Here is a 25,483-nt window from a genome sequence, read left to right as displayed (position 1 = left end):
CACTCTTTAACCCCTCTGGTTGACCTTTGACCTCTCCTTTTCAGGGAACAAGTTCTGGAGTCCAACCCAGAGCCTCACACATGCTAGGCAAGCACTATGTCACTGAGTTTTAGCCCCAGTCCTGTCCTCTCCATCTTGAACCTTCTATGTCACTTAACATTGACAACCTCCCCTCTTTTTTATTTGCATTCCATGCTTCTGTTCTCTTTTGTTTCTCTCCTCAGCACTCTGATCATTTTTCTTTTGTCACTTGCCAACTTTTCCCAGTCTTCCTGTCTTGGGATCTCTTTCTTCAACTTTCTCCATTGTGATCCTATCTATTTCTATGACTTTATTTACATTCATGTGAAAGTCCAAAATTTATACACGTTTAGCCTCTACTTTTCTCCTAAAGTCCACATCTGCATTGCCTACAACCCTAAAATTTCAGATATGGAAGAGATCTCAGAGGCCATGTGTCCTAAGTCTTCATTGCTTGATTATCTCCACCAAAAGGTCTGGTACAAGGGATTGAACTCAGGGGCACTAGGCCACTGAGACACATAGCCAGCCCTATTGAAGTGGCACCCCCTTTCTCCACAGAAAAGCCCTCTTCACCATGGCTGATTTTAGGATTGTCAGCAAGAGTCTCTGCAAAAAAGTTTAGTGTAGATAAACTTCCTATTTTCGTGTCGCCCTGTTTACTTGGGCCACTGGCCGGGGAAGATACTCCAGGTGCTGGACACCCCTTACTAGTTTTTCACAAATGTATCCAGTTTAGTACTTTGTAGAAATGTGCAAACAAGGTCTCTGGCCTTGAGCTGGGTTTCACAGAGATGTCTGCATTTTTAAGATAAATTACAACTGGGCTCCATGGTAACAGCTGGCAGGGGGAGGAAAGAAAGGGGAGAAGAAGCTCTCCCCTTCTCAGGTGTTGTCCTTGAAGGGTTAACTTGCCCAGAAGAGTGAAAGAAAAAGCTGCTTTTATGTGAACTTCTGCAGACTGTGAACTTCTGAGCCCCTCCCCTTACATGCTGGGTATAAAACTCTGAAACTCCCTGAACTCGGGGTTCAGGGGATTGATCGATTACAGCAAAACCTGTGCCCCCTGAACCTGGCTGCAGCCAAATAAAACTGTTTCCTGCTATCTTTGGTGCCTTGCCTCCTTTGTCCCTACAACACTATTTTGTATTTTGCTTAGAGACAGGGTCTCACTGAGTTACTTAGCGCCTAGCTTTTGCTGAGACTGGCTTTGAACTCCTGCCTTGGCTTCCCAAGCCACTGGGATTACTGGCCTGCACCACCTCACCTGACCAAGGTCATTGTCTTTTAATGAATCAGTGCTTTCGAAACTGAGATGTTCATTTTCTCTGTGTCCATTTCCATTCCAAATTAACTCCTTTTCAATTTGTTTCTACAAATGTCACCCCTGTTTACGGGTGACGAGTCCTTGCTTCCCCAATGCTGAAGTTTAACACCAGAGAAGCACTGGAGGGAAGTGGAGAGTGGAAGCTTTATTAAAGGACAGCAGAAAGGACTTCCCCCCGGAGTAAGAAGGGGACCCAAGAGGTGGGATGCATGGCAGGGGGAGGTCTCCTTCTTTTATAGCTAAGGTCTGCTTTCAGCTTCCCCACATTCCTGTCCTTGGTTCTCCGTTATCCTGCCATGATGGAAATACAGGTAGGGATAGGTGGGCTGAAGCAGTAATCTAGGCGGAAGGGCCTGGGGCAGCTTTTGGATTAGCATCTCCAGTTTGCTGGCAGCTGCTTCATTAACATTTCCTTAGGATGGGCTGGGCCTTGGGGACATTAACATTTCAATTTCCCCAAGTGCTGCTCTGGTTTCCTGGATTCCAATCTCAATAATGGCCTTCATTTTATTTATTTTACCCGATTTAGACTGGATTTACCTAACCCCACTAACTACCTATCTGTAAATCTGGCTTCACAAATAGTCACCTGGAGGCAAACAACTTTTCTCTGTTCAATCAGCCACTGGCTTGTAGGTCCCACTGTCACAGACACTCTCAACTAGGTTTACTGTTTTGTATTCCTAACAACAGTCTTTCTAAGTTAAATCCCAATTTTTTCCCACCTAAAATTTGCAGGAGAGTCCAGGCTAGGCTGCCTATTGCTAGTATTTTCCTGCTTGGAATTCTAAATATTTCTCAAATTCATTATACCAAGTTAATCCTCCTAAAGGGCAGTTCTGTTTTGCCAATCTCTGTCCTACATTATCTTTCATTTATTTATTTATTTATTTAATGTGGTACTGAGGATCAAACCCAGGGCCTCGCACATGCTAGGTGAGCACTCTACTGCTGAGCCACAACCCTAACCCCTAAAGCTCATTTTTAATATCACTTCTGTCATTAAGTGTTTTTGGGGACTGATGAACCCAGCCTAATCCATTTTAAGATTGAGAGCCATCGCATCACAAAGTCATAAAAAGTTAATTTCTGTTTTACTGTAAATTACTGAGATTTCTAAACTTGTTTGGAAGTCCTGCCCATGCTCTGAACTCACCCATGCCTGGCTTTGAAGGACCCCAGCCCCATAACCTAAGGCCCGATTATGAAAAGTAGAAAGTATGCAGTAAACAGGTGAGCTCACCACATAACCTGTTAGAAAGGGCACCCTGCCCACATCACAGGACATGCTTGAGCAAACTGGGATCATAAGCGGGAACAGGGAGGAAACAAAATGTAAACCTGTGAGATTTATGAGTTTTTCGGGAACCTATAGTGAAAAACAAGTTTATCATAGTGAAAAACAAGTTTACCCTTTAAGTGACGTGTATGCTGGATTCAAAAACACCTGTTATTGTGCTAGGTGGAAAACAACTCCTTTTTCCTATAAAAGATCTGTACCCCAAAGCCCGGTGTGCCAGTTCACCAAAGCTTCGGCTGAGGTTTTGCTGTGCACCCGCAGGCGCCTGTGTATTAATAAACTTGCCTCTTGCTTTTGCAGCCAGTGTGACACTAGTTCTCTTTTGGACGGGGTATTTGAGGGTCTGGGGGTCTTTCAGCTTTCCTTGACAAGATAACAACCCTCCTTGAAACTTCAGTGGCGACTCATAAATCCTGATGTTGGGGGGGCTGGGATGTGGCTCAATCGGTAGCGCCCTCGCCTTGCATGCTTGTGGCCCGGGTTCGATCCTCAGCACCACATACAAACAAAGATGTTGTGTCCGCCGAAAAACTAAAATAAATAAATAAATACTTTAAAAAAAATTAAAAAAAATTCTGATGTTGGGATCTGAATTTACTTCTATCTTGAAATATCACGCCATGTAGATCTTTAACCTGCTAGCTGTCTTTGTATTACACTTGCCAAAATCCTGTTATCTGTAAGTTTTCAAGACAACCCCCCCCTTTGCAACTTTTTGTGCTATAAAACCTTGTTCCTGTGTTATGCTCGAATTCGGGACCCCCAAAAGACCACCAGAGACCAAGATCTATGTAAGCAGCAAAGAGGCGTTTATTGTGAGCTAGCTGGGTCCTCTGCGCACACAGTAACTGGTGATGCTGAGAGGCCCCGAGAGCCCAGGGTTTGCAGCAGTTTTATACACTCTCTGGGGAAGGCAGGGACTTCACATACATCATAGCATCTCTTAGCAAATCATCACACACCGCGGGAAAATTATAAAACAACTCTAAAACATGATTAGCACGTTCACTGGAGCAAGTTGGGTAGGGGTGATTGGTTAGTACAAAAGGAGGATTCATTTGACCTGATTGGTTTAAGCCAAGAGGGGTGTACGTGCTGAACTACATGGTTTCCCAACATGTTATCTTTTTTTTTTTTTTTTTTAAAGAGAGAGTGAGAGAGGGGGGAGAGAGAGAGAGAATTTTTAATATTTATTTTTCAGTTCTTGGGGGACACAACATCTTTGTTGGTATGTGGTCTGAGGATCCAACCCGGGCCGCACGCATGCCAGGCGAGCGTGCTACCGCTTGAGCCACATCCCCAGCCCTGGACACAAAACCTTTATTTTATTTATTTTTACATGGTGCTGAGGATTGAACCCAGGGCTTCGCACACGCTAGGCAAGTGCCCTACCACTGAACTACAAACCCAGCCCCCAATTTTTGTTTTTAATATAAATATGGCACACTATTCAACTAACACTCCGGGAAGATATGTGTATTTATTAATCCTAGGGATCTGGGTGACATGTGTCATACTCCAAAGCCCTTCCTTGCCACACTTCCACTAAAGTGTAATCTTGCTAAAAGGCACAGACTGCCTTATTGTTACATGTATCACCTGTAAAACCAATACAGTGAAGCCAGATTTAAAGTTAGGTAGTCAGTGTAGTTAGGTAAATCGGGTCTAATACAGAGTGAAATCTAAAATGGAGGCCATGCTGGGAATGACTCAGGGAAAACACAGGACAACTCATGGAATGTTGACGAAGTCCCGAAAAGGCCCTAGGCCAAAGTCCACCTCAAAGAAGTGTTAATGAACAGCCCCCAGCAAACTTAAAGATAGCCCATCACAAAGAAGTGTCCCACCCCTCGGGCCTTCCAACCTACATTCCATCACCAAAACTATAAAAAGGGGAGACAACAGCCCTTCCTCGGATTCCACCTCTTGGGTCCCCTTCTTCCTCCGGGAGAAGTCTTTTCTGCTGTCCTTTAATAAACTTCTAATTTCTACTCTGCCCTTGCCTCCGCGTGCTTCTCTGGTGTTATTCTTCAACATCGGGGAAGCAAGGACTGGTCACTGGTCAACAGCGGTATCAACAGTACCGTCCACAGATGTTATAGTATTACATACACAAAAGTATATTTAATATATATAAAAGTGTATTATTCATTTATCTTTAAATATTTATTTTTAGGTGTAGATGGACACAACACAATGCCTTTATTTTTATGGGGTGCTGAGGATCCAACCTGGGTCCCGCCTGTGCTAGGCGAGCGCTCCACCGCTGAGCCATGATCCCAGCCCCAGTATAAAAGCATATTTAATATATACTTTTGTTTTTTGGTGCTGGGCCTTCCACCTGCGAGGCAAGAGCTCTGCCAATGAGACATGTCCAAGCCCTTTCTCATTTTGTGAGACAGGGTCTCCTCAAATTACGCAAGTGGGCCCCGAATTGCAATCCTCATATTCGCCAGTGGAGTAGGAATTTTAGGCACCAGCCACCTTGCCCGGCGCTAAATGTTTAGTGTACCTAGGACTGTGCTCCCAGTTTCCAGGAGTCTAATCCCATGGGACGGCCCTGACCGATTGTGAAGCCCACCCAAATAGTGTTCTGAAAAACGACTCTGGTTGGGATTCAGGCTCTCCGTTCCACACAGTAAGCGACACATCACTTTAAAGTCGACTCACTTTGATCTCGAAATTTCATTTCTGGAAATCGATAATTTCCTGTTAACCTTGTGTAGAGCTTAATTCTCTCCAATTAAGAATACGGTCTGATCTGAGGGTCTACAGCCTACTGAGCAGTGGGTGATTGGAGCTGAAGGAAGTCTGAGCCCGCCCAAGAAGCGGCCCTCCCTCAGGTGCCCGGCCGGCTTCCAATTGGGTCTTGCGGCTCACTCTCTTTCCAGGTTGGTGTTCCGGCTTGCCCGTCGCCGCTATAGAACCCGCCTTTAGCCAGCAACGATTGGTAAATCGTTACGTCACTGCCCCATCTATCCCCTTCTGATTGGCTCTCATAGGAAGGGGCGGTGGCAACGTCACGGGCCAGAGCCGCCATTTTGACTGAGCAACCATAGTGACAGGAGCCGAAGCAGCAGCGCAGGTTGTCCCCGTTTCCCCTCCCCCTTCCCTTTTCCGGTTAACTACCCGGGTCCCCTACACTCCACAGTCCCGGTCCCGTCATGTCCCAGAAACTAGAAGAAGAGAACCCTGCGGAGGAGACCGGCGAGGAGAAGCAGGTGAAAAGGAGGGGGTGCGGGTGGGCGAGCCGGGGGCGACCGTGATGGGGCGGGAGACAGTCTTTTGCCAGTGCGGATTGGTCGCCATGGGCTCAGGCTCTGCAGGGGTTGGTCACATCTTGCGTCACGAAGGGTGAGTTTCAGTACGGGCTGGTGTTTTGGCTTTGGTTCGTTAGGTCCCTTGTCAGTCAGGGCCATACCCTTCCTGATTGGCCAGTACTTCCTGGGCCCCAAGCGTGGAAACTCTGATGTAATTGGCCGAGCTTGAGCGTGGGGCGGGTGTTTGGAAAGGGGCTGGTGGTCCTGGATTGTGGTGTCTCGTTCGGTTATGGAGGCGGATGACCCAGCTGCTAGCCTGAGGCCCGCGTCCTCAATCCGCGAAAACATGCAGGTGGAGGCAAAGAAGTTGAAAAAGAACTCGCGCGGGGGGAGGGGAAGTAATCCCTGCCGCGTCGAGTTCAAGTTGGCAACTTTCTTAGAGACCTGTGTTGGCGGTCGGGGATGGTCTGTCTTCTCCTTCAGTGAGGACCACCAAGATTGGAGAGGACTAACGGGCGCCGTGGCGCACGCCTGTCATTCCAGCGACTCGGGAGGATCCACGCCGGTCTCAGCACCTTGGCGAGGCCCTAATCAGTTTAGCAAGACCCTGCCCCAAAATAAAAAATAAAAAGGACTGAGGATGTGGATGGTTAAGCGGCCCTGGGTTTAATCCAAGGAATAGGACTAGGTTAAACCTAGAAAAAACGCTAACAGAGTCTTGACAAGAAAGACTGTTCCTCCAGATTTCCAAGGCAGTGGGACTGGGCCACCTTGATGATTGTGTGATGAAAACACGAGCGCTGGGGTTTGTATTTTCACTTATGATATTTAGTTGGGGCTCAAAGATTCATGAAATACACTTGGTGTTATAACTAAGGGAAAATCCTCTAAAAAGAGCCACACATTGACTCCAGGTTCTTTAAAAAAAAGTAAAGAGGAGCAGGGCACACAAAAGCAAGAAGATGACACAATAAGAGCCCCTGAAAGGCTTTTGGTCTCTCTGCATTCCCCAACTTCATCACTTGCCCCACTAAGATAGGCATTGTTTCCTTCCTTCCTTCCCTCCTTCCCTCCCTCCCTCCCTCCCTCCCTCCCTCCCTCCCTTCCTTCCTTCCTTTCTTTTTTAATGAAAACTGACAAATAAGTACTAGTGAACCCACTGTTTCTTAATTTTCCTGAGGTTAAAAACTGTTTTCATCTGTAACTATGACCTTCCTACCACAATATTTGAAGAAATGTTGAAGCAATGCTGTGCCATTACTCAGGGGAAATCTTTGGAGAAAGCCACATAGCTAAGCCTCCTCCACAGGGAGATTTACCAGATGGGTTTCTTAGACTCTAAATAAGGAGAGAACATCTTAGAAGACTTATCTCCTTTGATTTCCCATTGGGCCTGCAGGACAGCCTACGGAACCCTCCTACTTATCTTGTATCACCAAATGCTCCCTCCAGCTTTTTTCTCTTTGTCTTTCCTTTCTGTGCTGAGTGAGCTATGGCTCACTCTTATTCAAGTATTGTATTTATACATTACCTTTAACCCAGTACTCACAGGTCACTGGGTTGGTTTCTTGGGGTGTAGTGTGAGAAGTAGCTTGTCTTCTCACAAAACAGTCATCTTAAGCTTTAGTGGTTTGAACAAAAGTCTAGCTTTAAGAGCAGAGTACAGAGAGCTTGTTTATACCTGGGTGGATCTCCAGGAAAAGTTGATGGTAAATGGTTATCAGATACGGAAGCAGTTGTTTCTTGATCTATAATTTTACTTCACTCATTTGTTTTCTTTAGGACACGCAAGAGAAAGAAGGTATTCTCCCTGAGAGAGCTGAGGAGGCAAAGCTAAAGGCCAAATATCCAAGTCTAGGACAAAAACCTGGAGGCTCTGACTTCCTCATGAAGAGACTTCAAAAAGGGGTATGGAGCACAATCTTTTACTTTCTTTCTTTGGACCAAAAAGGAGTTCTACGGATGATGTCTACAGAGGTTCTATTGGTTGGGGGGCAATTGAGAAGACAGGAATTAGAAACTTCAAAAGAGAGCTGCTGCAGTGACACACACCTATAATCCCAGTGACTCAGGAGGCTGAGGCAGAAGGATTGCAAGCTCGAGGCCAGCCTCAACAACTTAGTGAGCCCCGTCTCAAAATAAAAAATAAAGAGGGCTGGGAACGTGACTCATTGGTAAAGCACACATGGATAAAACCCCCAGTACCAGAAAGAAAAGAAACTTCAAAAGAGGAAAAAAAAAAAAAAAATATATATATATATATATATATATATTGTACATCCCTGATATAGTATCAGTTCCCTTCTGGTCTCCCTCAATTAAGGCTTAAATTGTGACATTTGGGTATGTGGGAGAACAAGGGAATGAGGGAAGGATGCTCATAGAGCATGTTTAAATGGTAGAGGTTTTAGGGCTGTGTTTTTTAGGGTTCAGAAATAAATTTGGGGGTATATTATTTCAGAGAAAGATCAAGCCATCTGTCTTATAGAAATCAACTTGGAATGATTAGTCAGTTTGTTCATAGACCCTTAAAGTTAGCACCAGCCATCAACTATAATCCCTCAAGAAACTTATTTTTCCTGTTCCAAGTGGTCTTTCTCACAAAGGGAAAATCTACCTTCATAACCATCTAGCTCCTAACCAGATTTCTTAGCCCATAGAGGTACCTTAAGCTGCTGAGGAATTATAAGACATTATACGAGAGTGTGCTTCTCTGGATGACATGGAAAGTGAAACACATCCCTGTGGAGAATCCCAATTATTGAGTCTTAGTCACAGATGATAATGTGATGCTGATTTGCGGTTTACCTCAGTGTAGGCAAGATAGGCGTAGGCAGGCTGTCGCAGCCATGGAACATGTGTGGGAGTTGTGGAAATCAGAGAGAAAACACATTATCCTCACCAGCAAGCCCAGTTTCTAATCCTGGTTTACGAGAATAATTTTTATTTTGAGGTTGATCTACTGCTAATTACTGAAACCAACCCAGATTGACCCCTTTATTCATTTCTTTGTAGCACCACATTATTGCTTTGCACCTAGTAAAGTCCTCAGTCAGCCTTTATGAATGAAGTAAGTTATTTGGGTTAAACCATCCTGCACTAAGTAAGGTTCAAAGGATGTAGGACTGTCCCTCAGCTCTAAAAATGCATATTCTTGCTGGGAACCTACTTATATACCTGAAAAAGAACATACTGGGGAGAAGACATAGGCACATATTGTTGTTTTTTGTCTTTTTTTTAGTTGTAGTTGGATACAATACCTTTATTTTATTTATTTATTTATTTATTATTTTTTTTTTAAAGAGAGAGTAAAAGAGGAGAGAGAGAGAGAGAATTTTTTTAATATTTATTTTTTAGTTCTTGGCGGACACAACATCTTTGTTGGTATGTGGTGCTGAGGATCGAACCCGGGCCGCACGCATGCCAGGCGAGCGCTCCACCGCTTGAGCCACATCCCCAGCCCTTTATTTATTTTTTATGAGGTGCTGAGGATCAAATTCAGGGCCTCACATGTGCTAGGCGAGTGCTCTACCACAACCCTAGCCCTGTACATGTTATTAATATTAAACTGTGTATACATGAGAAATTTAAGAGATCTGAGTGTGGATGGGAGTTTATAATGGATGGAAGGTGTGAATCTTCTTGCTTTTGAGAAATGCCAGAACTCCTTACTCACCTAAACCTTCCTCTTGTTTCTTAGCAAAAGTACTTTGACTCAGGAGACTACAACATGGCCAAAGCCAAGATGAAGAATAAGCAGCTGCCGAGTGCAGGACCAGACAAGAACCTGGTGACTGGTGACCACATCCCCACCCCACAGGATCTGCCCCAGAGAAAGTCCTCACTCGTCACCAGCAAGCTTGCGGGGTAACCTGGGACCCCTCTCCTCCCCTTCCTCACCCTCTGGACTCTTATATATTGTAGGCAGGGATGGAATGGGCACATAGTCACATCTTCTCAGCGCGCTAGCTAGGAAGGACTTGAAATTCTGCTGGGGGATACTGAGAAGGTAATGTAGGTTGAAGAGGGGCTCCGAGTTTGTTTCTTAGTGGCTGTAGCCCAGGTAGGTGCCCAGAAATAGGAAAGACTAGGATTGGATAATGCTGCATACTTTTTCTTTTGTGAGAAACTGGAAAGATGTGATTTCTCCTTTTTAAAAGAGAATGTCTCCAGATTGGGGATAATGTGGCAGGTTTAACATCCTAAGACTAACCTGACATAGTTGGGAAAGGTAGATTGAGACATGTTTTCTGTGCTTCTAAGTGTTTTGTCCCGTTAGGCTGCTATTGCTTCATGTTTTCATTATGGGAGGTTTAGAGAACCCGCAAAAAGGAAAACTGATTTGCTTGCCTAAGACTATAGTGCCCACTTAACCTCCTTTATTTAGTATCTCTTACAGTTTGTCCTGGCTTGCAAATGATGTAAACTTTGATGAACATTTCTGATGGAAAATGGGCACCTACTCTCTCTCTTCCAGCATGTTACTTTTGAAAGTTTTGTTGAATAGTGGATCTAAGAGCAATGATTCAGGAGTCAGAGGTGTTTGGATTCTAGTTCGCCTCAGTGTTGGCAGACTGTTGTATAACTTGGTAACGTCATTCAGCCTCTCAGCATTTCTGTTTCCTCATCTGTAAAATAGTTAAATATGTATAGGACTGATTTGATCCTAAAATTCTTATCTGCCAGCAGAAAAACTTTGTGCTAGTTCATCATAAAACCAAAAGTGAGAAAGGCCCGTGGGGGAACCTCTGCTTTGTATTACTGGGAAAATACTACAGAGGGGAACTAACTATTCAGGGCTACATGAAAAGGAAGTTTGAGATTTGAGGGCTTTATTCAGGCAACAGAAACTTATAGGTATCATGGTTTTGAGGGTCAAGGAAAAAAACATAAGACGCTAGCCAGCGAAGATTTTTACCTCTGTTCCACCCACTTTCCCTGCCTACTCTGGGTCTTAGCTGCTAAAAAGCTGCTTTGGCAGAGTTGGAGGGCCTGAAGAAACATGCTCAGTCAAGCCCATTTGAAAACCCATGTTTTTAGATGTAATTAGTTGCCAGGTGCATTATTAGGGAGAGAGAAAGAAGGGATAAACTGAGCTATTCCCTCCCCCAGAACTAAGTTCTACTGCAGGACTGGGGCAGCAGCTTCTTAGGAGTTCATTCACGCAGGAAGCTGGGAAAATCTGCCTTTCTAGAGCTCAGTAACCTAGCTTTTGTATGATAAGGAGAGGTAGCAGTGCTGATTCAGGAACAGGTGTAAGGTTCATGGTGACAGCATGTTCAATCTGGTTACTAACAGCTTGGCCTGAATCTTACTGAATTCAACCTGCTAGTTATGACAAAGAGGGTCAGGCTGAGAACCAACTGTTCAAGAAAGCAAGATTCTGTAATCCTTTCTTGCCCTTTCACCTCACAAATTCGAATATGTCAGACATTTGGCCTGTTGAGAATAACTGTGAACTTGCTGGTGTGTATAGGGGGGATGAGCTGGGTGTATACTACTCTCCTGACTGGCTGTTTTCTGGCTGTTATTCAGATTGGATAGGAAAAGAGGCTGGTGAGGAAGGAATGGAGAGAGCAGGATCCCTGAATTCCCTGGATCCCAAACTCCTTGACTGTCACTTGTAATTGTATATAATTTTTTTTGTGTTTCTTGCTTCATTTCCTCATGCTGTCATTCTTAATCTAAAGTCCATGTGGGAAGGGGAAAATGCCAAACATCATTGTATAGTTTCCTCAACTGTCCCAGCCATGTTGTACATAGATATGTCATGTTATTATATATATAAATATATATATAATTTTGTACGTTTTCTTCATCTCCGATCTTCTCGAATTCTGTACTTTTTTCTTTTCTGTCTGAGCTGCTTTCTCTATTGGTCAGTTTGAGTCTTTAAGACTGATGTTCACAGTGAGTCTGGATTTAAGGAAAGAATAGAAGGAATAGGGAAATCAAACAAACTTTAGTCTTACACTCTCACTACCAGATCATCTTCAAGGTTAAGAAACTAAAAGGCTACATTTCTATATGTGCCACCTGTTTACATAGTATGAAGTACATAGCTTCCTTAGCAAGAATGGGTCATCTCCCCGATCCAAATACAGATTGCTTTGGTCAAACCTAGATTATTAAATACACTCAAAACAACATGTGCCTGGTCTGACCCTGGCCTCCACATGGTCACCACCTCTTCACTGTGCTGCCTCAGGCTTCACTGCAGCTGAGTGACTATAGCCATGCCTCTGAAACCAAACCTGCTCTGAGCCTGGCAGTTACTCCCCTGGAAACAAGTTATTTTGCTCTTGTCCAAAGAATTGTTTTTCTGTGTTTTCCATGGGTTTCTCCAAAACATCAGGAAACATTCTATTTGTGGATAGGAATTATTTTTTAATTTTTGCAGTTCCCTTAAGGATAAGATTGAGGCATATACCAGGTAGCCTAATGATTAAGTGTGGAAGAATCATGGGATAGAGACTGGGATGGAATTCAAGGTTTTTCCCCTATTACTTGACAGTGTTTTGTTTTGTTTTGTTTTTTTCCTTCTGTGTTCGTCCACAGTGGCCAAGTTGAATGATGCTGCCTGGGGCTCCGCCAGATCCTGAGACGCTGCCCTCCTGGGTCCTGTGCTGGCTCCTGCCCCTCCCTGCTTTTGCAGCCAGGGGTCAGGAGGTGGCTTGGGCGCGGGCTGGAGAGGCAGAAGCCCCTGCCCATTGGTGTCCCAGCACATGGAGCCCCTTGGGCTGAGCACCAAGACCTTGAACCTTTTTTGTTTTACCTTTTTTTCCAAATAACTGTTGAGAAATCTCAATGAAATCTCATGGGTGGGGTTGAGAGGGTGGGTGGGAGATTTGGGATTTAGAGTTGATAAAAACATTCCTGACAATCCTCCCTCTTAACCCAGTGGCTAATGTGGGGAGATGTGAGGGGGAGGAAGTGGAGTAGACTAATGATAAGGGGTTCTAATGCAGCTCTGTAGACAGATGCCTAGTGTGGATAAACAGGCTGTTGATGTACACAGAGCAGATAGGCCCTCTGGTTCTGCAGAGCAAGACTCAATGTTAATTGTTCATTTAAAAAAAAAAAAGTGCTTTCCTTGAAATAGATTTGCTATGGAGAGAAGGGTAGTGAATGTTGGGGAAAGGAGCCATGAGTGTGGGGAGCCCCACTGAGCCCAGGGGACTTTTTCAGTGTTTGAAATAAAAAACAACAAAAAAGACCCATGAAAAAACCTAACCCAGAAATACTCTGAAGCAGTTGGTGTGTTTATTGGGGTTTGGGAAGGGGAAGAAAACCAGTGTGAAAACACTGTTCAGGGGAAAAGCTGGTGGGTGTCCCTGAGTTTCTAAGGAACACAGAGACCTTTAATATGGGATATGGCTGGGCTGCCTGTTTCCATCATGTAGGAAAAGGGAACATTCATTTGGCATACAGACTTTTCTTAACCCCTATACATTCCTTAAGATGCATCAAACAAATGTAAGGTATTTGATCCAGATGGCTTGTTGACATAAAGCTTAGTCTAGACTCAGCAAAAAAGGAAGCCTATTCTTCCTTTTCCCTTTCAACTATCTTTTCCTTTGCAAGTTCCCATGCCTGTGAAGAAGAAATGTGTACTATTAGTAATAAATCAAAAGAAATTAAGTCTTTCTGCTTGTGGTCAGCAGAAGGCAGAGTGACTTCTTTCATCATGACGTGCCAACCTGCATTTCTGGAATCCTGCCACTGAAAGGAGTTAAAAGCTGCTTGTGAATGAAAGGTACTAAAGAAACATTAGCAAGGGAGAAACAACTCAGCTGCCCCTCCCTTCCACCAGGCATCCGCATCCCCTAGATACAAGTAGATAGAAACCACTGGCCCATTTAGCCTTCCTTTGATTAGGAGAGTTGATCATGTTTTTTTGGCCAAATGTGATTAGCTTTTGTACTGCTTATGCTGTGTGAGATAAACAAGGTCTGGGAGACAGATATTCTAGAGAAATCCCCATTGTGTTAAGGGATGGGGAGCACCTTGGAAACTGACAAAGGAATCTTGCTTTCAGCATCTGGCTGTTCCTACCTGCCCCCCCCCCCGCCCTCCCCCCCTTTTTTTTCCTTAATCAGAAGCTTTCCAAATAAATTTTCAACTACTTGGGATGTTTCTGGCTTGCTCTCTCCTGATTTAGCCAGGGGATTGTGGTATATCCTAACCATATGTCTGTCAATTATTTAATTAATTAATTTTTGTGGTATTGGGGATTGATCCCAAGGCTGCATGCAAGTCAAGCATTCTACTACTAAGTTGTATTCCCAGCCCTTAACTTTTTTGAGACGGGATCTTGTCTCACCAAGTTGCCAAGGCTGGACTTTAACTTTCAATCCTGCTACCTCAGCCTCCTGAGTAGCTAGGATTGTAGGATGCCTGGTCGCATCTGCCTTTATGAGCAGCAGGCTAGTCCTTAAGTGAGCAAGGTGGTATGCAGATATATTAATCTTTTATTTTTTGGTACTGGGGATTGAACCAAGGGCCCCTTTACCTCTTAGCTATATCTCCAGCCCTTTTTACTTTTGAGACAGGGTTTCGCTAAGTTATGTAGGGCTCTTCTTGAACTTGGTGTCCTCCTGCCTCAGTTTTCTGGGTTGCTGGGATTACAGGTATGTGCCATTGCTCCCAGTGGCATGAAGATACATTAAAAGCACTCTCTCTCATTGTGAAGTTTATTGTCTAGCTGAAAGAAAATGATATGTGAAAAAGTTGTTTTAACGGTTATAAACAAGTCTTAAAAAGCTATATATTCTAGAGATGCAAATTAATTTATTGTTTATCATGGTGGACTGGTGAATGTTCTCAATCCTATGACTTCTTTCTGAGTACATAATCCCTGGTGTAAATTTGCCAAGTGGATAGGCTGGGGGATGAGGTCAGAGAAGCTGAATGTGGGATCATTTAGATAGTGAAATTTCATTTTAATACAGGTAAGGAAGTTGAGTTATAAAAATAAGTTACTTGGTGGGACTGGGGTTGTGGCTCAGTGGTAGAGCGCTTGCCTAGCATGTGTGAGCACTGGGTTCAATCCTCAGCACCACATAAAAATAAATTAAAAACATAAAGTCATTGTGTCCATTTAAAAAAATAATAAGTTACTTGGGCTGGGGTTGTGGCTTGGTGGTAGAGCACTTGCCTAGTATGTGTGAGGCACTGTGTTTGATTCTTAGCACTTCATGTAAATTAATTAAAAGTCCATCAGTAACTAAAAAAAATTTTTTTTTAATAAGTTACTTGTAGGGCTGAGGAAAAAAATAGCTCAGTTGATAGAGTGCTTGCCTCACATGCACAAGGCTCTGGGTTCAACCCCCAGCACCACCAAAAAAAAAAAAAAGTTACTTATAAAGTGGCAAGGCAAGTTAGCTTAAGAGCCTGAGTTAGTATCTAGGTTTTTATATTATTTGGGTTTCCTTGTCCTTAATTTTAAGCTGTAGCTTTGGTAATCTTGAGTACCAAGAAATGTTTGTGGCTACCTATATTTCTGTTTGAAACTTGACATTTATTTTCCTTTACTCCCATATTACATACTCTCATACTCTGAAGAGCTAGGCAGCCAAGGAAAATGAATTCTGCAGTGCTTCAGATAATTATTTCTACTTGATATGTTAGCTAGGCATTTTCCAAAATCTATCATAGAGTTAAGCCAAAGACTCTTCTGCTCCAGCATGGTTGGGTAGTGATCATGCTGACAAGCTCTTGGCTGAGCCATCTTTATGGCAGCAGGAATGGAGTCACCATGATTGTCCAGCAGCATATTAAGCTAGTGTAGCCTGGGCATAGAAAAGGCAGACAAAAGAAAAATAGCTCTTCTCTGTACATGTATTGGGATCTGTTCTACCCTAGAGATAAAAGGACAATGTTGGCATAGTATTGGGAAGGAGAGTCAGGAAATGAGTTGTCAGCTGGATGTTATTAGAGATGGATGACTTATTAGTAAAGATAATGTAAAACTTCCTATGCTTGTGAATATTTTAATTTACAAATAATTGTTGACTACTCACTTTTGGATTGCAAATGTTAGCTGTTGTTGAGTAGATAAACAAAGTAAGAGATGCTGTCTACCCTACAAGAACGTGTATAGCTTCACTGGAATTACAACTTGTAATGCAAGATAGTGTATGATTAATCAGGCAGTAGAATTCTGAGAAGGGAAAAATCCATCTGGACTTCTAGGTAAACATTAGTGAAGGAAATAGAAATCGAACTGGGCCTTGAAAGGTAGGTAGTATTTAAATAATACAGTAATCATTTAGTAAGTGCCCACAATATGTGAGGCACTAAAATGCAAGGTGAGTGATATAGATTAGCTTTTTTTTTTTTTTTTTTTTTTTTTTTTGGTACTGGGGAGATTGAACTCAGGGACACTCAACCACTGAGCCAAATCCCTAGCCATATTTTGTATCTTATTTAGAGACAGGGTCTCACTGAGTTGCTTAGCTTCTCGCAGTTGCAGAGGCTGGCTTTGTAGATGCTTCTTTCAAGAAGATTATACTCTAGTGGGAAACACACAAGTGAACAATCTCTTATTACAGTGTTAAACTTGCAGCAGTGGAGGTGCAACTATGTAGAGGAATAGGGTTGTGTAATTAATAATAATTGCATAGTATTTTAATTAATATGTGTCAAGCCCCATACTAAGTGCGTAATTTAGATTATTTTATTTAATCCTTACAACAGTTCTATGATATAGGTACTCCTTTTTTTGGGGGGGTGCTAGGGATTGAACTCAGGGGTACTCAACCACTAAGCCACAATCCCCGGCCCTACTTTGTATTTTATTTAGAGACAGGGTCTCACTGATTGCTTAGAATCTCGCTTTTGTTGAGGTGGCTTTGAATTCGTGATCTTCCTGCCTCAGCCTCCAGAGCTGCTGTGATTACAGGTATGCACCAGCACCCTGGCTCCTTTTTTTTTTTTTTTTTTTAAATGTAAGCATTCTTACTATTTCCATTATACAAAAGAGAAAGCTAAGACAAAAAAAATTCCCTTTAGAAGGAGAAAAGAGGAGGCTGGGGTTGTGGCTTAGTGGTAGAGTACTTGCCTCATATGCATGGGGCACTGGGTTTGGTCCCCAGCACCACAGAGAGAGAGAAAAAAATTAAATTAACAAAGCTGTTGTGTCCATCTACAACTAAAAAAAAAATTTAGGAAAAAAATAAAGGAGAAGGGCTGGGGCTGTAACTTAGCGGCAGAGCACTTGCCTAGCTGGCATGAGGCACTGGGTTCTATCCTCAGCACCACATAAAAATAAACAAATAAAATAAAGGCATTCTGTCTATCAACAACTACAAAAAAATAAAAATAAAAAAGGAGAAAAGAGAAGAAAAAACAGAGGCAAAATTATTTTTCCCAAGCCCAAGTCATGCAGCTTCTTTTTTCTTTCCTTTTTTTTTTTTTTTTGTTTTTGGTACCAGGGATTGTACCCCAAGTGTACTTACTTAACAACTGAGCCACATCCCAAGCCCTTGTTAATTTTTGAGACAAAGTCTAGCTAAATTACTGAGTCTGGCTTTGAACTCCTGATCCTCTTGCCTCTGCCTCCCAAGTCACTGGGATTATAGGCATGTGCCACCATGCCTGGCAGAGATTATCCATTTGATTTAACCTTTTTGAGACCAATTTTAATAGACTGGTTGAGATAGAATCTGGCTTGTAGAAATGAGTGATGTGGGAAGGTATTTTTTGATTTAGAATGAAAATAAGTTAGGAATATTTGTTGGCTGAGCAAAAAGAATAAATAAAAGTTGAAATTCAAACAGAATGGTAATAAACAAAAAGCAGGGTTCTTAAAGGAGAACATGCAATAAGAGCACAGTAGATGTGGTTCAGTTACACAGTAGTCCAGTTCAGCAGGCATTTGTTGAGCACTTACTGTGTGCCAACCTCCATATTAGTGTGAGACTGGTTGGGAAGCCAACTCAATAAGCAATTAGTCTCATCCTGCTTGAGATTGAAGGTGAAAACAGAACATGGATAAATTCCCAGATGTTTGTGATTAGGGGGTAAGTAATCAAAGGGAGTCCTTGTCTGACACTTTTCTTTGTAAAGTAGGATGTTGAGTTTTTGGTTGGAAATTAGGCAGGGAGCTTAAGAATAATAGCCAAGCTGCTCTCCCTCTGGAGATGGCCAGCATTCTCTTGAATATGTATTTTTTACTTTGCCCCAAAAGCTTCTCATTCTCAAGATGGCCAGTATTTTCCCTCGAATGCTATGATTGTGTATTTACCCCAAAAGATGAATCTCCCTTTAGATAGCCTACACTCTCCCTTGATTATGTATCTGCTTTCCTAAATAAATTTATGTCTAAAAAATTATGTCTAAAAAAAAAAGAGGAGAGAGAGCTTGGAGATGTAACTCAGTGGTAGAGAGCTGGCTTAGCAAGCAAAGGCTCTGAGATCAAGCCCCCACACCACAAGAAGGACCGGAAAAGGAAAAGGAAGAGAGCTAGCAATGTAGCTCAAGGGCAGAGCTTTCCTAACATGTGCAAAGACCTGGGTTCATTCCCCAGTACCACAAACAAAAGAGCTGACAAACACAATATTTTTTTTTTTTTGAGAGAGTGAGAGAGGAGAGAGAGAGAGAATTTTTAATATTTATTTCTTAGTTTTCGGTGGACACAACATCTTTGTTGGTATGTGGTGCTGAGGATCGAACCCGGGCCGCATGCATGCCACATCCCCAGCCCCCTGACAAATACAATATTAAGGGCTGGGGATACAGCTCAGTTGGTAGAGTGCTTGCCTCACATGCTTGAGGCCCTGGATCTGATCCTCAGCATCACACACACACACACACACACAAAAGTATATTAGAAAGATATATTTATGCTGATACTGCCTTTATTTATTTATTATTTATTTATTTTGGTACTAGGAATTTACCACTGAGCTTTACCCCAGCCCTTTTTATATTGAGATAGTGCCTTTCTAAGTTGCCTAGGGCCTTGCTAAATTGCTGAGGCTGGCTTTGAACCTGCCACCCTCCTGCCTCAGGCTGGAATTACAAGCATGGGCCACTGTGCCCAGCTATTAGTGCTGTTTTCTACAGCAGTACTCAGCTGCCTGGGTTCAAAGGCAGAGAAGACGACTGTGTAATTCCTGATAATTAAAAAAAAATTTTTTTTAGTTGTTGATGGACATTTATTTTATTTATTTGTACGTGGTCCTGAGAATTGAACCCAGTGCCTCACACATGCTAGGCAAGCGCGCTACCACTGAGCCACACCCCAGCCCATAATTCCTAATGATTTGTAGACACAAAAAGTAGACTGACGAGAAAAAGGGAAAGAAGGTCCTGGTGAAAGATAGTAAATATCTTAAAAAAAAAAAAAAGAAACTAGGCTAAAGAGTGAGAAGATGCTCAAGAAAAATCTATAGGCCAAAGAGCAGATGATTTAGAGGTTAGAATTAAGCTAGAAGCTCTGAACGTTGGAGTTTAATATTTTGAGCTGGGCATGGTGGCTCATGCCTATAATCCCAGCAGCTCAGGAGGGTGAGGCAGGAGGATTGTGAGTTCAAAGCCAGCCTCAATAACTTAATATAAGTCCTAACCAGGGGCTGGGGATGTGGCTCAAGCAGTAGCGTGCTCGCCTGGTATGCATGCGGCCCAGGTTTGATCCTCAGCACCACACACAAACAAAGATGTTGTGTCCGCCAATAACTACAAAATAAATATTAAAATTTTCTTTCTCTCTCTCTCCCTTTCTCACTCCCTCTTTAAAAAAAAAAAAGTCCTAAGCAATTCAGTGAAACCCTATCTCTAAATAAAATCTAAAAAAGGGCTGGATATGTGGCTCAGTGGTTGAGTGCCCCTGATCTCAATCCCCAGACCAAAATCAACAAAGATTTTGATTTGATCTGGAACAGTAGTGCACACCTATAATCCCAGCAACTCAGGCTGGGGCAGGAGGATCAGAAAGTCAAGGCCAGCCTCAGCAACTTATCAAGGACCTAAACAACTAAATAAAACCTTGTTTCAAAAACTAAAAGGCCTGGGGATGTAGCTCAGTGGTAAAGTGCCCTGGGTTCAATTCCCAGTACAAAAAAAAAAAAAAAAAAAAAAAGATTTTAGAGTTGGAATTCTTCAGTGTAATAATATGGGCAATGGAGATGGGTGTTTAAAGTAAAGTAGGAGTTTTAAAATACTAAGAGAATTCTTATATCCAGCTGTGAAGGTAGGTGGCTCCTATATCTGGTTTTGCACTGGTCTCGTTAAAAACTGAAGTTTTTTACAAAAGGAAAATAAAAGTCTCTGATTTAGAAAAAAATTATGGAGGTTAGAGAGTTGGATCAATAAATCAAGATGTTTAAATGAATCCAGAATTTTCAGGAGTGGGTAGGAGATGAAGCCAAGTGCCAATACTGGCAAAGAAGTAACCAAAAATAGCAGAGAATCTAAACAGTTTGACCTGATGAAATTGACTCCAAAACAGAAAGGGCCCTTGGAAGGGCTGAGGGTTAGCCCAGTAATAGAGCACTTGCCTAGCACATGGATGGCTTTGGGTTCAATCCCTACCACCACAAAATATAAAAATAAACAGTGGTCTGAAAATGATACCAAGAGGCTTTGTATCTCAATTCTCCCACTTTTTGGTATAGGGGGTGGAGGAACCCTTAGGTCAGCCAATAAATCAGTGTACTAGGAGAAACCTAACTGTAATTTGAATAAATATGTTGAGGGGTAAGGGGTAAGTATCAGAGAAATGAGGGGACCAAGGATGAAAGTATAGGTGAGTGGGAAAGTTCTGCATTTGGGGCACGGTTCAATGATTATAAAGTTGGAAGATAGGCCTGGTGTGGTGGCATGTGCCTGTAATCCTGGCAGCTCAGGAGGATCATGAATTCAGAGTCAGCCTCAGCAATTTAGCAAAGCCCTAAGCAACTTGGATCATATCTCTAAATAAAAATATAAGAAAGGCCTGGGGAGGTGATTCAATGGTTAAGCATCCCTGGGTTCAATCCCCTGAACCAAAAATAATAAGATGGAAGATATCCAGGCATGGTGGTGTGCACCTATAATCTCAGTGACTCAGGAGGCTGAGGCAGGATTGCAAGTTAAAGGCCAACCTCAGTAATTTCGTAAGACCCTAAATTGCTTAGCAAGACCCTCTCTCAGAATATAAAAAGGGCTGGGGATGTGTCAGTGGTAAAATGACCCGGGTTCAATCCCCAGTACAAAAAAAAAAAAAAAAAGGAAAATAATTGTGCAATGAAATAAAATAACATTAAGTTTCCCAACTTTGGTTTAAAACTTGTCTCCTCTGCTGTACTTCTTTCAAGCAAAAACAAAAAGAGAAGCAGAAGAAATTCAAAGAGCTAAATTAATTTAAAGCCACAGGAATGTGCCCCTGGCTACAGCTGAAATTTTTTTTTTTTTTTTTAAAGAGAGAGTGAGGGAGAGAGAGAGAATTTTTAATATTTATTTTTTAGTTTTCGGCGGACACAACATCTTTGTATGTGGTGCTGAGGATTGAACCCGGGCCGCACGCATGCCAGGCGAGCGTGCTACCGCTTGAGCCACATCCCCAGCCCCACAGCTGAAATTAACAAAACTAAAAAAATAAGCTATTCCTTCTGCCTGAGATGATAGTGACCCTTGATTTCATTCCTATTTAAACATTAGATTCCTTACCACAATAACTTTTGCCACTTAACATCTAGAAAGAAGTGTTGTCTTGGAGTCTTACACATTAAGAATAAAATTTTAGGCTGGGCACCTATAGTTCCAGCTACTCAGGAAGCTGATTGGGAGGATCATTTGAGCATAGGCGTTCAATACCAGCCTGGACAATATAGCAAGACCGGGTCTCCAAAAAAAGGGGGGGGGGGGCTGGGGTTGTGCTCAGCGGTATAACACCAAGCATATGCGAGGCCCTGGGTTCGATCCTCAGCATCACATATAAATAAATAAATAAAGCTTAAAAATGCTAAGCATGGTCAAATATGTCTATAATGCCAGCTACTCAGGAGGCTGAGATAAAAGCATTACACATTACACAAGTTCAAGGCCAGCATGGGCAACTTAGGAAGACCCTGTCTCATGTCTCAAACAAAAGGGCTCAGGATGTAGCTCAGTGATAGACTGCTTGCCTAGCATGTGTGAAACCTGGGTTTGATCAGGCGCACTTCTCAGGGTGCTGGTGGTAGACAGGTCAAGATTCCACCTCTGAGAAGACACTGCAGGAAAAAGATAATAGAGTATTATCTTTTTTTTTTTTTGAATTTTTAATATTTATATTTTAGTTTTTTGGCGGACACAACATCTTTGTTTGTATGTGGTGCTGAGGATCGAACCCAGCTGCACGCATGCCAGGCGAGTGTGCTACCGCTTGAGCCACATCCCCAGCCTCAAAGTATCCTTTCTTATGTATGTAGTATTAGGATTGAACCCAGGGGCACTCTACCACTGAGCTACATCCCCAGCTCTTTTGTTGTTTTTATCTTTTTGTTTTTGTTTTTGTTTTCACTTTAGGGCTAAATTTTAATAGAATGTGAGTTTGAACTCATACACTTAAACCCTTAAAATTACTGATTGGTTCAAAATGGTTTTATGGAAAAATTAATCTAACAAAAACTTGGCATTGAGTGCGAAAGCTCCACTGTTTTTGAGCAAAGCATACAAAGGTTCCAAGGAGCAGGATCAAGAACGAGGGACTTGGACATTTACAGCAGCAGGCATTTTCTCTTCCTCTTCTTGACAGGAGGTGGGCAGAGAACTGCTCGGATAGCTTCATCACACAGTCTTGAGGCCTTGCTGTGGGAGTGCTGAGTACTCCAGGTATTTTACAGCACCAGTCTCCTTAGCCATGACTAACCCTTGTGGATAGGTGATGGGAGTCAGCTTCTTCTCCTTCAGTTCCTCACTTGTGTCTTTATCATCCCTAAGATCAAGTTTAGTTCCCACTAGGATGATAGGAGTGTTGGGACAATGGTGTTGCACTTCCGGATACCACTTTGCACGGACATTTTCAAATGATGAAAACATCTGTTTGTGGATAGGAGAGGGGACGCAATCTGTCATAATCTTCTTGTCCAGCTGTGTCCCATAAGCCCAGATTCACTGGTTTCCCATCTACCATAACATTGGCAGAATAGATGTCAAAAAACAGTGGGGATATACTCTCCAGGAAATGCAATGGTTGTATAACTGATCAATAGGCAAGTTTTACCTACAGCTCCATCTCCCACCACCATACACTTGATGGCCTGCTTATCTTGTTTTTTGAGACAGGGTCTTGCTATGTTGCTGAGGGTCTCCCTGAGTTGCTGAGGCTGGCCTTGAACATAAACTTCTCCCACTTCAGCCTCCTGAGTCTCTGGGATTACAGGTGTGTGCCACCACACCCTGTGTGAGTACGCTTTCTTGAACAAATTGATTTATTTCAGTCTTCCTCATCTCTATCAGTGTCATTACCCTATATCTAGTTTTTCCAGAAATGGACTCCTTCCTTCCTTCCTTTTTTTTTTTTTTTTTTTTTTTTTTTTGTATTGGGGATTGAACACCGGAGTACTTCATCACTGAGCTATATCCCCATCCTTTTTATTTTTATTTTGAGACAGGGTCTCATTAAGTAGCTGAGGCTGGCCTAGAATTTGAGATCCTCTTGCCTTAGTCTCCCGAGTCACTGGGGTTACAGGAGTGTGCTGTCATGTCTAACTAAAGACTTCTTTTTGGGGCTGGGGATGTGGCTCAAGCAGTAGCGCGCTCGCCTGGTGTGCGTGCGACCCGGGTTCGATCCTCAGCACCACATACCAACAAGGATGTTGTGTCCACCGAGAACTAAAAAATAAAAAAACTCTCTCTCTCTCTCCCCTCTCTCACTCTCTCTTTAAAAAAAAAAAAAAAAAAAAAAAAAGACTTCTTTTTTATTTAGCCTTACATGCTATATTTAAACCTTAATCTCAAACATGAACTGTTTACTTCTACCTATCTCTCACTTGAATTGCTGTAGTTGCCTCCTAACCGGCTTCTTCTTGCATCAGCATAGTTTATTTATTTATTTATTTATTTTTTAAAGAGAGAGGGGGGGACAGAGAGAGAGAGCGAGAATTTTAATATTTATTTATTTTTTCTTAGTTCTCGGCGGACACAACATCTTTGTTGGTATGTGGTGCTGAGGATCGAACCCGGGTCGCACGCACGCCAGGCGAGCGCGCTACCGCTTGAGCCACATCCCCAGCCCCAGCATAGTTTATTATCTAAACGTAGACTGTACTTTTTAAAACATATCAAGCTGGATGTGGTGACACATGCCTCTAATCCTAGTGAGTTGGGAGGCTGAGGCAGGAGAACTCCAAGTTCAAGGACAGCCAGCAGTTTCCAGGCCAACATCAGCAATTTATCAAGACCCTATCTCAAAGAATAAAAAGGGCTGAGATGTAGCTCAGCAGTAGACTTGCTCTGGGCTTAATTCCCTGGTACAATAATAATAATAATAATAATAATAGTTAAATAAATATATATCAGATCACATCACTCCCTGATCAAAACCTGCCAGTGAGCCATGTGTGGTGTTGTACACTGCCATCCCAGCTACTTGGGAAGATTGCAAATTTAAGGCCAACCTGGGCAATTTAGCAAGAGTCTGTCTAAAAAATAAAAAAAAGGCTGGGGGAGAGCTGGGTGTTATGGTACACACCTATAATTCCAGTGATTCAGGAGGCTGAGGCAGGGAGATTAAAGTTTGGAGGCCAGCCTCAGCAAATTAGCGAATTCTTAAGCAAATTTAGATCCTGTCTCAAAAAAAAAAAAAAAAAAAAAAGAACTGGGGATATAGCTCAGTGGTAAAGCACCCCTGGGTTTAATCCCCACTATTAACCAACAACAACATAAAAAGTCTAGAGATATAGTTAGTGGCAGGGTGCTTGCCTAGCATGTACAAGTCCAATTTTGCATTGCCAGCAATGCAAAAAAAAAAAAAAGTGAGGGAGAGGTCCATTCAACCCCCAGTTCCAAATAAATAAATAAATAAATAGCATCTGGGGAGTAGCTGTGGATATAGCTGAATAGAAGAGTGCTCCTAAGTTCAGTCCCCAGTACAGCAAATAAATAAATTAGATAGATGATAGATAAACAGATTTTTAAAAAGGTGGGGGGCTGGGATTGTGGCTCAGCGGTAGCGTGCTCCACCGCTCGCCTAGCACGGGCAGGACCCAGGTTCGATTCTCAGCACCACATAAAAATAAAGGCATTGTGTTGTGTCCATCTACACCTAAAAAATAATATTAAAAAGAAAAAGACTTAATGGTGGTAGAGTACTTGCTTTAGTGTGCTCAAGGCCCTAGATTCCATCCCCAGTACCACAAAAACCACCAAACAACAATAACAAAACACCTTCCGATGGCTGTCTATTTGGGATAAAATCAAAATAAAGCCAAATTTCTGGGGCTAGGGTTGTAGCTCAGTGGTACAGCACTTGCCTAGCATGTGCAAGGCACTGGGTTCAATACCATGTAAAAATAAATAAATAAAATAAATGTCCAACCACACACACACACAAAAAAAATATTGGGGAAAAAAATTCCTTTGCATGGCCTGTAAGATGTTTTGTGCTTT

The 25,483-nt window shown here is 42.5% G+C and overlaps 1 protein-coding gene and 1 pseudogene across 3 annotated transcripts; one reads left to right on the top strand and one right to left on the bottom strand.

Annotated features, from left to right (window-relative positions):
- The first annotated feature begins 5,688 nt into the window (after window positions 1–5,688).
- Window positions 5,689–13,149, top strand: ENSA (endosulfine alpha). 2 transcript variants are annotated; one of them, XM_081306840.1, is made up of 4 exons: window positions 5,689–5,869; window positions 7,691–7,816; window positions 9,609–9,775; window positions 12,467–13,149. In XM_081306840.1, the coding sequence occupies exons 1-4, from the start codon at window positions 5,813–5,815 to the stop codon at window positions 12,480–12,482; spliced, it is 366 nt and encodes a 121-aa protein (XP_081162966.1). In that variant the 5' UTR covers window positions 5,689–5,812; the 3' UTR covers window positions 12,483–13,149. The 2 variants fall into 2 exon arrangements, with proteins under 2 accessions (XP_081162966.1, XP_081162967.1); XM_081306841.1 differs by lacking the exon at window positions 12,467–13,149 and having other exon boundaries at window positions 5,690–5,869; window positions 9,609–11,720.
- Window positions 13,150–22,526: 9,377 nt separating this feature from the next.
- On the bottom strand, window positions 22,527–23,490 carry LOC308656560 (ras-related C3 botulinum toxin substrate 1-like; annotated as a pseudogene). Its single transcript has one exon. The product of its transcript is annotated as a ras-related C3 botulinum toxin substrate 1-like (transcript).
- Window positions 23,491–25,483: the final 1,993 nt, after the last annotated feature.

The sequence above is a fragment of the Spermophilus citellus genome (assembly GCF_964194105.1).
Source record: "Spermophilus citellus genome assembly, chromosome: 9".
Classification (NCBI taxonomy): domain Eukaryota; kingdom Metazoa; phylum Chordata; class Mammalia; order Rodentia; family Sciuridae; genus Spermophilus; species Spermophilus citellus.
The sequence above is the reverse complement of the archived record's forward strand: the minus strand, read 5'-3'. Positions and strand labels throughout refer to the sequence as shown.

Excerpts from the sequence above, each read along its gene's own strand:
- ENSA (XM_081306840.1), top strand. The coding sequence starts at position 5,813 with ATGTCCCAGAAACTAGAAGAAGAGAACCCTGCGGAGGAGACCGGCGAG. Across the intron at positions 5,870-7,690 it reads AGACCGGCGAGGAGAAGCAG|GACACGCAAGAGAAAGAAGG; the intron begins GTGAAAAGGAGG and ends TGTTTTCTTTAG. Across the intron at positions 7,817-9,608 it reads TGAAGAGACTTCAAAAAGGG|CAAAAGTACTTTGACTCAGG; the intron begins GTATGGAGCACA and ends CTTGTTTCTTAG.